Source organism: Bombina bombina, chromosome 7, assembly GCF_027579735.1.
Source record: "Bombina bombina isolate aBomBom1 chromosome 7, aBomBom1.pri, whole genome shotgun sequence".
Taxonomy (NCBI): Eukaryota; Metazoa; Chordata; class Amphibia; order Anura; family Bombinatoridae; genus Bombina; species Bombina bombina.
Window position 1 is genome coordinate 346,669,783 of NC_069505.1, and position 13,839 is coordinate 346,683,621.

General features: G+C 38.2%; 1 protein-coding gene across 1 annotated transcript in view; it reads right to left on the reverse strand.

Annotated features, from left to right (window-relative positions):
• Nucleotides 1-7,224: 7,224 nt before the first annotated feature.
• Nucleotides 7,225-13,839, reverse strand: part of DUSP7 (dual specificity phosphatase 7) — a 57,837-nt gene continuing 51,222 nt past the window's right edge. The window contains exon 3 of the mRNA XM_053721017.1: nucleotides 7,225-9,183. Within this exon, the coding sequence (XP_053576992.1) occupies nucleotides 8,876-9,183 (308 nt within the window). The 3' untranslated portion in view covers nucleotides 7,225-8,875. The remainder of the gene's footprint in view (nucleotides 9,184-13,839) is intronic.

A 13,839-nucleotide genomic window follows, 5' to 3' on the forward strand; every position in this document is an offset into this window, starting at 1 on the left:
TTTCCGATTCAGGAAAAGTTTCTCAACAGGCAGAACCTGATATTGTGACGTTTAAATTTAAGTTAGAACATCTCTGCGCCCTGCTTAAGGAGGTGCTAACTACTCTGGATGATTGTGACTCTTTGGTGATTCCAGAGAAATTGTGCAGAATGGACAAATTCCTTGAGGTCCCTGTGCACGCTGATGCCTTTCCGATACCCAAAAGGGTGGCGGACATAGTGACTAAGGAGTGGGAGAAGCCAGGTATACCTTTTGTCCCACCTCCTATATTTAAGAAAATGTCCCCCATTGTCGACCCCAGAAGGGACGCATGGACAAACAGTTCCTAAGGTTGAGGGGGCAGTTTCTACGTTGGCCAAACGCACGACTATTCCCATTGAGGACAGTTGTGCTTTCAAAGATCCTATGGATAAAAAAATCGGAAGGATTGCTTAAAAAGATATTTGTTCAGCAAGGTTTCCTTCTCCAACCAATTTCGAGCATTATTACTGTCACAACGGCGGTGTCTTTTTGGTTCGAGGAACTAGAAAATTCGCTCAATAAGGAGACTCCATATGAGGAAGTCATGGACAGAATTCACGCACTAAAGTTGGCTAATTCCTTTATTTTAGATGCCGCTTTGCAATTGGCGAAATTAGCGGCAAAAAAATCACGTTTTGCAATTGTGGCGCGCAGAGCGCTTTGGCTAAAATCTTGGTCGGCGGATGTGTCATCCAAGACAAAATTGCTTAATATTCCTTTCAAAGGTAAGACCCTTTTTGGGCCAGAATTGAAGGAGATTATTTCAGACATCACTGGGGGAAAGGGCCATGCCCTCCCACAGGATAGACAAATCTAATTTTCGTTCCTTTCGCAACTTCAGGAACGGACCGTCTCCTAACTCTGCAACCTCTAGACAAGAGGGTAACGCTTCCCAGGCTAAGCCAGCATGGAAACCAATGCAAGGCTGGAACAAGGGTAAACAGGCCAAGAAGCCTGCTGCTGCTACCAAGACAGCATGAAGGGGTAGCCCCCGATCCGGGACCGGATCTAGTAGGGGGCAGACTTTCTCTCTTTGCTCAGGCTTGGGCAAGAGATGTTCAGGATCCCTGGGCACTAGAAATAGTCTCTCAGGGTTATCTTCTAGAGTTCAAGGAACTTCCTCCAAGGGGAAGGTTCCACATGTCTCGCTTATCTTCAGACCAGATAAAGAGACAGGCATTCTTACATTGCGTAGGAGATCTTTTAAAGATGGGAGTGATACACCCAGTTCCAACAGTGGAACAAGGTTGGGGGTTTTACTCAAACCTGTTTGTAGTTCCCAAAAAAGAGGGAACTTTCAGACCAATTCTGGATTTAAAAATTCTAAACAAATTCCTCAGAGTTCCATAGTTCAAAATGGAAACCATTCGAACGATTTTACCAACAATCCAGGAGGGTCAATACATGACTACCGTGGACTTAAAGGATGCGTACCTACATATTGCTATCCACAAAGATCATCATCAGTTCCTAAGGTTTGCCTTTCTGGACAAACATTACCAGTTCGTGGCTCTCCCGTTTAGCTACTGCTCCCAGAATTTTCACAAAGGTGCTAGGGTCCCTTCTAGCGGTTCTAAGACCGAGGGGCATTGCAGTGGCACCTTATCTAGACGACATCCTAATCCAAGCGTCGTCCCTTTCAAGATCAAGGGCTCATACAGGCATTGTATTAGCTTTTCTCAGGTCTCACGGATGGAAGGTGAACGTGGAAAAGAGTTCCCTGTCCCCGTCTACAAGGGTTCCCTTTCTGGGAACAATAATAGATTCTGTAGAAATGAAGATCTTTCTGACAGAGGTCAGAAAATTAAAGCTTCTAAATGCTTGTCAAGTTCTTCAATCTATTCCTCAGCCTTCCATAGCTCAGTGCATGGAAGTAATAGGTCTAATGGTTGCAGCAATGGACGTGGTTCCTTTTGCTCGAATTCATCTAAGACCATTGCAACTGTGCATGCTCAAACAGTGGAATGGGGATTATGCAGACTTGTCTCCCCAGATTCAAGTAGACCAGTTTACCAGAGACTCACTCCGTTGGTGGTTGACTCAGGATCACCTGTCTCAGGGAATGAGTTTCCGCAGACCAGAGTGGGTCATTGTCACGACCGACGCCAGTCTATTAGGCTGGGGCGCGGTCTGGGACTCCCTGAAAGCTCAGGGTCTATGGTCTTGGGAAGAGTCTCTTCTCCCGATAATCATTCTGGAACTGAGAGCGATATTCAATGCGCTCCGGGCTTGGCCTCAACTAGCGAAGGCCGGATTCATAAGATTTCAGTTGGACAACATGACGACTGTAGCGTACATCAATCATCAGGGGGGAACAAAGAGTTCCTTGGCGATGAGAGAGGTATCCAAGATCATCAAATGGGCGGAGGATCACTCCTGCCATCTATCTGCAATTCACATCCCAGGAGTAGACAACTGGGAGGCGGATTATTTGAGTCGTCAGACTTTCCATCCGGGGGAGTGGGAACTCCACCCGGAGGTCTTTGCCCAGTTAACTAAATTATGGTGCATTCCAGATATGGATCTGATGGCGTCTCGTCAGAACTTCAAGGTTCCTCGCTACGGGTCCAGATCCAGGGATCCCAAGGCGACACTAGTGGATGCATTAGTGGCGCCTTGGTCGTTCAACCTAGCTTATGTGATTCCACCGTTTCCTCTCCTTCCCAGGCTCGTAGCCAGGATCAAACAGGAGAAGGCCTCTGTGATTCTGATAGCTCCTGCGTGGCCACGCAGGACTTGGTATGCAGACCTGGTGAATATGTCATCGGCTCCACCATGGAAGCTACCTTTGAGACAGGATCTTCTAGTACAAGGTCCATTCGAACATACAAATCTAGTCTCTCTGCAGCTGACTGCTTGAAAATTGAACGCTTGATTTTATCTAAGCGTGGGTTTTCAGATTCAGTTATAGATACTCTGGTCCAAGCCAGAAAACCTGTGACTAGGAAAATTTACCATAAAATATGGAAAAAATATATCTGTTGGTGTGAATCCAAGGGATTCTCTTGGAGTAAAATTAAAATTCCTAGGATTCTTTCCTTTCTCCAAGAGGGTTTGGATAAAGGGTTGTCAGCAAGTTCTCTAAAAGGACAGATATCTGATCTGTCTGTTTTGTTACACAAACGCCTGGCAGCAGTGCCAGATGTACAAGCATTTGTACAGGCCTTAGTCAGAATCAAGCCTGTTTACAGACCCATGACTCCTCCATGGAGTCTAAATTTAGTTCTTTCAGTTCTTCAAGGGGTTCCGTTTGAACCTTTGCATTCCATAGATATTAAGTTACTATCTTGGAAAGTTCTGTTTTTGGTTGCTATTTCTTCTGCTAGAAGAGTTTCTGAATTGTCTGCTTTGCAGTGTGATCCACCCTATCTGGTATTCCATGCAGATAAGGTTGTTTTGCGTACCAAACCTGCTTTTCTTCCAAAAGTGGTTTCCAACAGGAATATTAACCAGGAAATAGTTGTTCCTTCTCTGTGTCCGAATCCAGCTTCGAAGAAGGAACGTTTGTTACACAATTTAGATGTGGTCCGTGCTGTAAAATTCTATTTAGAAGCAACAAAGGATTTCAGACAAACATCATCTTTGTTTGTGGTTTATTCTGGTAAAAGGAGAGGGCAGAAAGCTACTGCTACCTCTCTTTCTTTTTGGCTGAAAAGCATCATCCGATTGGCTTATGAGACTGCCGGACGGCAGCCTCCTGAACGAATTACAGCTCACTCTACTAGAGCTGTGGCTTCCACATGGGCCTTCAAGAACGAGGCTTCTGTTGATCAGATATGTAAGGCAGCGACTTGGTCTTCTCTGCACACTTTTGCCAAATTTTACAAATTTGATACTTATGCTTCTTCTGAGGCTATTTTTGGGAGAAAGGTTTTGCAAGCCGTGGTGCCTTCCATTTAGGTAACCTGACTTGTTCCCTCCCTTCATCCGTGTCCTAAAGCTTTGGTATTGGTTCCCACAAGTAAGGATGAAGCCGTGGACCGGACACACCAATGTTGGAGAAAACAGAATTTATGCTTACCTGATAAATTTCTTTCTCCTACGGTGTGTCCGGTCCACGGCCCGCCCTGGCTTTTTGGTCAGGTTCCAAATTTTTTCTTTCTATACACTACAGTCACCACGGCACCCTATGGTTTCTCCTTTTTCTCCTAACCGTCGGTCGAATGACTGGGGGGCGGAGCCAGAGGGGGAGCTATATGGGCAGCTTTTGCTGTGCTCTCTTTGCCATTTCCTGTTGGGGAAGAGAATATTCCCACAAGTAAGGATGAAGCCGTGGACCAGACACACCGTAGGAGAAAGAAATTTATCAGGTAAGCATAAATTCTGTTTTTGATTAGACTTTCCCTTTAAATAATTGAATACACTCCAGCAGGTAAAATGAATTATTGTAAACATATTAATGGGAAGATAATTTTAAAATAAACTGTCCCTTTAAACACTGCAAGGGTGTTTTATTAACACTTTTGATAACCTTATTTGTTGCAATGAAGTACATTCCATTAAAGGGACAGTCTAGTCAAAATTAAACTTGCATGTTTCAGATAGGGCACGTCATTTTAAACAACTTTCCAATTTACTTGTATCATCAAATTTTCTTTGTTCTCTTGGTATTCTTTTTTGAAAGCTAAACTTAGGTAGGCCTATATGCTAATCTCTAAGGTCTTGAAAGCTGCCTCTTATCTCAGTGCATTTTGACAGTTTTTCACAGTGAGTATATGTGTGCCAAATAGATAACATTGAGCTCACTCCAGTGGAGTTATTTATGAGTCTGCACTGATTGGCTACAATTTAAGTTTGTCAAAAAAAAAATCACAGAGCAAAAAAGTAATTTAATTATTAATATAATTATGTTGGTTATGCAAAACTGGGGAATAGGTAATAAAGGGAGTATCTTTATTTTTAAATAAAAATTCTGGAGTAGCATGTTTTGTTCTAATGCAGGGTTCTTCAAACCACGTGTCACGAACCATTACTGTTGTACAGGCGTCTGTGGTGCGTGTTGTATGAATGTGTGTGTTTTGTAGGAGAATGTATTACTTTTTACAACACTTTCAAGTCTGACTACAATCTGGAATAAAGTACACACACATTTTAGTCAAAAATTGCAGCTATCTTGTATATTACTTTGTAAATTTGTGGTATCATTGCACTGGGTCTTGGGAGAAAAGTTTCAAGAACCGTGTTCTAATGGGTGAGAGCATTGTATTAATGTTTGCTAATAATGATGTGTTTAACCCTTGCATCACTCCTCCTAAGCATGGCATGGCCAGTGAGCCATTAAAGGGACATTAAACACCTCAAGCTATTACTTTAAATTGTTTAGTCACATGTAGTAAAACAACTTTGCCATATACTTTCATTATTTTTTTTGTTCTCCTTTCCTGTAATTTAATTCTGAATATTGTGAGCTTTCCAATTCATGTATAAATATACTTTGAACAGATTAGTATATTTATACTTTACCCCTGAGTGACTGTGCACTGACATTTATTTTATAATTTGTATATTTGATTTTATTAAATTTTTACTATTTTACCAAGTGTACCTGTATTGTTGTATAGCTGACTCGATGACTTATACCGAGACTGCGATTCCCCCAGAGCTGTGTATCAGCTCCCTTAAGTGTGAGTATACACCTGTAGTAAAATCATCTGAGCGGTGTGTTTACGATATCACACTATTGTACCCCTTTTTTATCAGTATATATATATATAATACAAAGACAAGTGCACTCTCACGAACGGTATCACAAATGCCAGGGTGCTAGAATGTGGATAATGATATAGCAGATAGAAGACAGCACTCTCTGGTCTTAAATGTAGAAAAAGATTTATTGCAGTGATGTATCGGGGAATACTCCCCTTCCTCAGACCTGTCTGAGGAAGGGGAGTATTCCCCGAAACGTCACTGCAATAAATCTTTTTCTACATTTAAGACCAGAGAGTGCTGTCTTCTATCGGATATATATATATATATATATATATATATATATATACACACACACACACATAGAATTTCCAGTTATCTGTATCGCTGATCCTGACAGCGTTGTGAATCAGGACTGCCATATACATGAGCTTAAAATAGATCTGAAAAATTACACAGCTTTTTATACTATATACATCTGATCCATTGAGATATTACACTATATCAGATTTTTTCTTTAAGATCCACTGGGAACCCAGGATTGAATAACTGACTTTCTGATTCATGTGGCACACCACTTGGAGCTCATTGGAGATAGAAAGACTCATTCACATTTATATCCTTTGTTTGGATTTGTATCGCATTTATTTTAAACATGGACGTGCAGACAGCTGTATTTCACACAATCATTGGTTGCACACACTAGTAAGCCATTTATAACCCTTCCTAATTGCCTCAGTGTAACCTAAGTTACAATATGGTGGTGCACACTGATTTTTTTAATATGAACTGTATCCTTATTTTTTCAATATTTAAACAATTAATATAATTTTCAAAAATACATGTACACATTATCCTCAGGCTAATCTTTGTTCTAAATACATCATTCAAGCAATAATTTAGTGTTTAATGTCCCTTTAAGAAGAAGCAGACATACATAGTCGCCAATCACTGGTCGTGGACTATTCATTTGCAGTATATGATTGTAAGTGGGCCTAATTTAAAGGGACAGTCAACCATAGAATTGTTATTGTTTTAAAAGATAGATAATCCCTTTATTACTCATTCCCCAGTTTTGCACAACCAACACAGTTATATTAATAAACGTTTTACCTCTGTGATTACCTTGTATCTAGGAACCTTCTTCCAGCCCCCTGATCATATGACTGTGACTGTTTATTATCTATTGTCTTAAATTTAGCATTGTGTTGTGCTAAATCTTAAATAACCCCCCTGTGCCTGAACACAGTGTTATCTATATGGCCCACGTGTACTTTCTGTCTCTTTGTGTTGAAAAGAGATTTAAAAAGAATGTGATAAGAGGCAGCCCTCAAAGGCTTAGAAATTAGCATATGAGCCTACCTATGTTTAGTTTAAACTAAGAATACCAAGAGAAAAAAGCAAATTTGATGATAAAAGTAAATTGGAAAGTCAATTAAAAGTCCTATCTGAATAATGAAAGTTTAATTTATACTTGACTGTCCCTTTAAATGCTTTATCTCAGGATTTCTTAATTGGAAAAAAAACAACATTAAAATCAACAAATTAAAGACAGGATTAGAATATGTGGTGTCTGTATTACAAATGAACACATACAAGGTATTACAATGATCATTACTGCCAAACTGTTTTTTCAATCAAAGTTGAAATATTATTTAACACATCATTTTCAAAATGACAAAATGTGCTGAAATCATTTAGCACGCTAGGCATTTCTCTACAATTACATAGAAAAGTCATCTATTTTTAACCCTTAGCTTTAACCATTTGTGGTTTTTAAGTTTAAAATATGGTTACAAAATACAGAACTTTGAGATTTTGCATATATATGCTGCATATGTCTATACAATTCTTTTTTTCAATAAGTAATTTTCAAATACATTGGAATAGCAATAATGAACTATAAAAATACAAAGTAATGCTCATTGATACAATGCTGATCTTGAAGAAATTATGAAGTAGGCTGCATGACAAATACTGAAAAGATACAAACCTATAATTTCTATCATGGTTACATAGAAAAAGACATTTTTTTTCGGTTTATATAACAATTTAAAACGCTTTCAAAAAGTGTGCAAACTGCATTTGGTCAATATAAATCATTTGGCTTTAGACAAGGCAAATATGGATTTTTACATAGGAAACAAAAAAGGGAAAATACATTCAGTTGAAATAAAGCTTAAAGGGATATAATACTCATATGCTAAATCACTTGAAAGTGATGCAGCATAACTGTAAAAAACGGACAAAAAAATATCACCTGAACATCTCTGTGTAAAAAAGGAAAATATTTTACCTCACGATTTCCTCAGCTCACCAGAGTAAGTGCTGTCTAAACAGTTATACTTCAGCTGCTGTCCAGCTGCAAGTAAATAAAAAAGAAATGAACGGCAGCCAATCAGCAGTGCTTTAGTCATGAATTGTTTTACTGTGATCTTGTGAGATTTCATAGTAAACTTCCTTAAGTTGAATAGGAAAATAACATGAGAGTGCACAAGGCACGCTCCCTTGCAAGTCCAGGGATAGGCATACTGATTGGCTGCTTAAAGTCCTTTACAATGGGGTGTGAATACTTAGGATATTTTGAGGTGAAATATACTTTTTTACATAGAGATGTTCAGGTGATATTTTCTAGTCAGCTTTTTACAGTTATGCTGTATCACTTTTAAGTGTTTCAACATTTGGGTATCATGCCCCTTTAATTTAGCTTAAAAAGACCCCATACCCCAAAATGACATATATAAACTGAACATTTTTGGCCCATCACTGCAGTGCTTTAATTATTACAGAAAACAAACAGTTAATCCCTCCAAAGTCCTAACAAATGTTTATAAATTCTGTAGGTATCGCAGTGTCAGTTTCTGAAACATATCCTACGCACAGCAGGAGAGGAAGGTTCCTGCCATCAACGTACTGTATATTAAAACAGGCAATTAAGAAAATACAAGTGACAATATAGCTTACCTAAAAGGAAACATGATTAATGTGTGATAATTATGTTGGCCATTATTGCTAAGTGCATAGGTATCCAATAAAAAAAAAAAAAAGTATTTTTCATCCATTATGCTAGAATTAAAGAAAGTGACATCAGTTATAAAATAACAATCAGCCGTCAGGCAAACGGTTCATTTATAATGGCTTTTTTTGTGCCATTTCAAAGTCACACAAATGTAAAACACCTCAGGTCTCTTGTTCTAGTATTGTTTTATCATGTTAATTCCAAACTATCAAGTTGGAAAAGATTATTATTGGTTGGCGTGCTAAAGTACAGCTGGTTAGTTGGCGATCGGATGTCACATGGGCTTTTTAAACTCAATGTCCTCTCAAAGTCTAGCAGCTGACCCATGAAGTTGAAGTTTGGAGAAATATTGGATTTTTTTCTTTTCACTAAATCATAGGCATCATTTAGTGACAAATTCAGTTTTTGCATCAGGTAGGCAACAGTGACTGTCACCGAGCGACTAATTCCAGCTAAACAATGCACCAATATCCCACATTTCTTTGAGCGAGCCTCCTCTGCAACAACAACAAAAAAGAGGTTTGGTTAGTCAAATAAATACAACACTAAATAAACTGATGTAGAATATTACCATAAAACCATCATTCATTACATATATTATTTTTTTTAATCCTCATCAATTTACAAACAATACTACTTAAATGAATTAAAGGGACAGTCTACACCAGAATTTTTATTGTTTTAAAAGATAGATAATCCCTTTATTACCCATTTCCCAGTTTTGTATAACCAACACAGTTATAATAATATACTTTTAACCTCTGTGATTAACTTGTATCTAAGCCTCTGCAAACTGCCCCTTTTTTCAGTTCTATTGACAGACTTGCAGTCTAGCCAATCAGTGCCTGCTCCCAGATAACTTCTCGTGCACGAGACAGTGTTATCTATATGAAATACGTGAACTAACACCCTCTAGTGGTGAAAAACTGTTAAAATGCAATCTGAAAGAGGTGGGCTTTAAGATCTAATAAATTAGCATATGGACCTCCTAGGTTAAGTTTTCAACTAAGAATACCAAGAGAACAAAGCAAAATTGGTGATAAAAGTAAATTGGAAAATTGTTTAAAATTACATGCTCTATCTGAATCATGAAAGTTTATTTTGGCCTAGACTGTCCCTTTAAGAAGAATGTAAAATGTGGGGTATGATAATACACAGAAGTAGAATATTTCTCGCTGTCTTTCAAATTTGATCATTGCATGTTGTCATAATAATATAAATGCATTAAAGGGACATGAAATCCCAAACATTTTCTTTCATGAATCAGATACGATTTTAAACAACTTTCCAATTTACTTATCTAATTTGCTTTGTTCTGTTGGTTTCCTTTGTTGAAAAGCATACCTAGGCAGGCCCAAGAGCTAGTTGCTGATTGGTGGCTGCACATATATACCTCTTATCATTGGCTTACTGATGTGTTCAGTTAGCACCAAGTAGGGCATTGCTGCTCCTTCAATAAAGGATACAGAGATGATAAAGCAAAATTGATAATAGAAGTAAATTGGAAAGTTGTTTAAAATTGTATGGTTTATCTGAATCATTGAAGAAACATTTTTGGTTTCATCTCCCTTTAATTATTAGCATAGATGACCATTAATTAACCAGTAATTAATAGTAAAAAGGCTACACCTGTGACTCTTTTTTATGTCTTTTCTTTATTTTCTGCTGTCGCTCTCAAACTCATTTTCAGGTTATTACTATATTACAGTTTTGTACCAATGTGCTACTGCTGATTGATTAGGTTTCTTCCAACCTAATAAGAAGTTCATTGGTTCTTTATTTGATCTAATTTCTCTTATTGTGAGTTCACTAACCATTCATATTAAATTTTACAAAACAAAATATTAAATTCAGTTCACCAAGAATTTCAATTGTAAATATAAATTTACACTGCATATCATCTACAGCCAGTAAAATACATAACATGATTTGGCCAAAAAATAAAAAATAAAGATTTTTTTTTGTGGGGCGGGAGGGGGGGGGGGGATTATAAAAATCGGTACCAATACAGCAGGTTCCAGGGTCCCTATAAAAGGGGGCTTCTGATCGTCAGAGTACCCCAAGCTTTGATTTGAAAGTACCAGAGTAAATACGGTAGATCTGCATAATAAACACATACATGATAAAGACAATGCAATAGCACTTAGGGGTAGATTTATCATATGTCAGATGGACATGATCCACTGTAGCGGTACATGTGCGCCAGTCATCGCCAAATGGATTGTGTGCGCCCATTATCGCTATATGCAGACAGCATACACTATCTGCATTTAACATTGCACAAGCACTTCTGGTGAAATGCTTGTGCAATTCCGCCCCCTGCACATTTGCGGCAAATCGGCTGCTAGCAGGGGGGGGCCAATCATCCAGATCGTATCCAATCGGGGTGATTGCTGTCCGCCACCTCAGAGGTGGCAAATGAGTTAAGGAGAAGCGGTCTTATGACTGCTGCTTCTTAACTTAAATTTCAAGCGGACCTGAAACTTCAGGGGCATCCGCTGCTTGAATTTCAAATGAGTAGTTTTTATCTTTTTCCACTCCTCCTGTATCATGTGACAGCTATCAGCCAATTACAAATGCATATACATATAGTCTGTGAATTCTTGCACATGCTCAGTAGGAGCTGGTGACTCAAAAAGTGTAAATATAAAAAGAATGTGCATATTTTCTTAAAGGAAGTGAATTGGAAATTGGTTTAAAATCGCTGCTCTATCTGAATCATGAAAGTTTAATGTTGACTTGAGTGTCCCTTTTAAAGCTAGTTTTCTTTGGACACCTGCATTATATAATTAGCAAACCTATACATATTACAGGTACAAGGTCACAATTGCAGCTTAATATTAGGACTTGGCACAGTTTACATTGCTCCCTTCTATCTGATGACCAGCTCTTGGGGGGACAGTGAGGTACAGCCCTCATAACATGGCACGCCTTCCTGTATGTGGTCAACTCCTTGTGTGCTGCTCTCTTTTTCTATTATGATTTTACTGTCATAGCTAAGATCTCCTCATTCACTTCTACTTGAAAGGTACAGCGTACTGTGATTTCCTTTTCTCTGCTTTGATATGTTCCCAATAATCCATTTTACCTGCTGGGATGTATTGTTTCCAAATAGCTTCTTTTAGCTTTATTTTGTAATTTGAAATAGCTAATGTTATCTGTTGTATCCCCACCTGTACTGAAAATTGTAGTACATAAGTACTGGTTATAAACAATCTATTTAAATGAGAACATTTAGAAAACAAATAAAGTCCCAGGGGGGGAGTTGGACAGAGAGGTACTAAAATGTTCATCTTCAATTGTTGTCGACAATTGTGCCCGATAATCTAAAGCACTATTATCTGCAGAACTGTTCATCTCACTATGCAGGTCCTGGAAATGAAGGACACACACACATACGTTACAATATAATGGTCAAAAGAACCCCCAAAGATTTTGCATGATTTTTATCCATGCCTTCAAGTTTTTGTTCATCAGACCTTTAGTACTGGCCTCACTGTGTATAGAAAGATAGGGAGGATTTTGTATAAATATAGAGAAATAAGGTCTGCTCTCCGTGGAAGCTTGGCCCATTTCATTGGGTTGTGGTTTCAATTAGCAAGCACAGCTATTTCATATATATTAATATACATAAAGTAGCAATTTTCCACTCTGCAGCTGGTAAAACAAGTAATTGTACAAGCATTAAGGGGAAAGCAGTTTTACAGTACAGTCCCTTTAACTCCTGAGGTTTGAGGTCCAAGGTACTAGTAATGTCACTCCTCATCTCTATAGAATGTGCCTCTTACCAGACAGAACGTCTTTCTCCTCCATTCCTTCCAGTTACTCTCTCTTCAGGACTTGGTACAAGGTGCAAAGATTACAGGTCTGATCTGATATGCAACAGTTAATTATGAGCACAAATGTCCAACAGAGAGAACCTTTTACAATAGTTTCTATTTGTATTTTTACTTTAGACTGCTAAAGCACCTGTGAACGGATCTTAAAGTAATGCTACTATTAAAAGAAACAATATTATTGTGCTTTATTTAGTATTCTCTTTGTTCTGTTGTATAAATGGTCACTTACGAGGAAAATTATTTTATAAAAAAAACCCAGAGAAACACTTTTTTTCCCCACACTTGAATAATGCTACATTTATATCCAAGTATGATATATATTTATGCCTTTTTGGAGTAGATACCCCTCACCTTCCTGCCAGCATCAATTCACATATAAATAAGAGAGGACCTATTTGGAAAGATCAATGAGAAAGTGGATGATCCCCAATCAGTACTGTAGAAAATAGAATAGATATGTCAGGATGATACTATATAATATAAAGAAATTAATTTACTGAGTAAAGTATAAATCTTTTTTTCTTCCACATTCTGATGGTACTTAACTGGTACTAGTTATTTTAGCTTGTCTTAAGGGATGGTACTCACCCAAGTTACAACTACATTTAAGGGTCGATTTATCAAGCTACGGCGGACAGGGGCGTACATATTAGCCTCTGTCCACCACACCTCGCCTCTGGCGAGCTTAATTCCCTGCTGGAATTCAGCATTGCACAAGAACGCTATTCAGTGCTCTTGTGCACCTGTCCAAGCACAGCCAATCTGTTTGCTGCTTCATAAATACGGACTGCAAGTTTCAAGCTAGGGTCAGACTTATCTGCCACCTTTTATGGTGCACAGCCAGAGCTAGAAGACCACTTGCTGCTAGTCCCAGCTGATCCTTTGGATCCCTGAAGGAAGAAGAACAAATGGTCAGAAGACAAACATCAGTCTGAATCCCTCAGTGGTCACTGCATATATTCCAAATACCTCAGAATCCCTGTTCAGGATCTTGTCACAATAACTAATTCCCCTTATTACCAAAAGATATGTTTATTGTGCCGATACCACTGAGTTTAAAAAGATTAAACTGACTCAAAGTTGATCTTAACCCACCTGGAAAAAAAATATAGCAGTTGTTTGATATATCGCTAAACAAATCAGCTGTAACTTAGCCACAACCAGTCACAAATCTTGGATCAAAATTCAGAATGACAAATGTGTAAAATCTCCAAAAAACTGCTATCAGATCATTTTAGTGGATTTCTTAAGTACTTTCTCATACTAATGCTCCAGATCACCAAACTCCTAACACTCAAACTAATAGAACATACC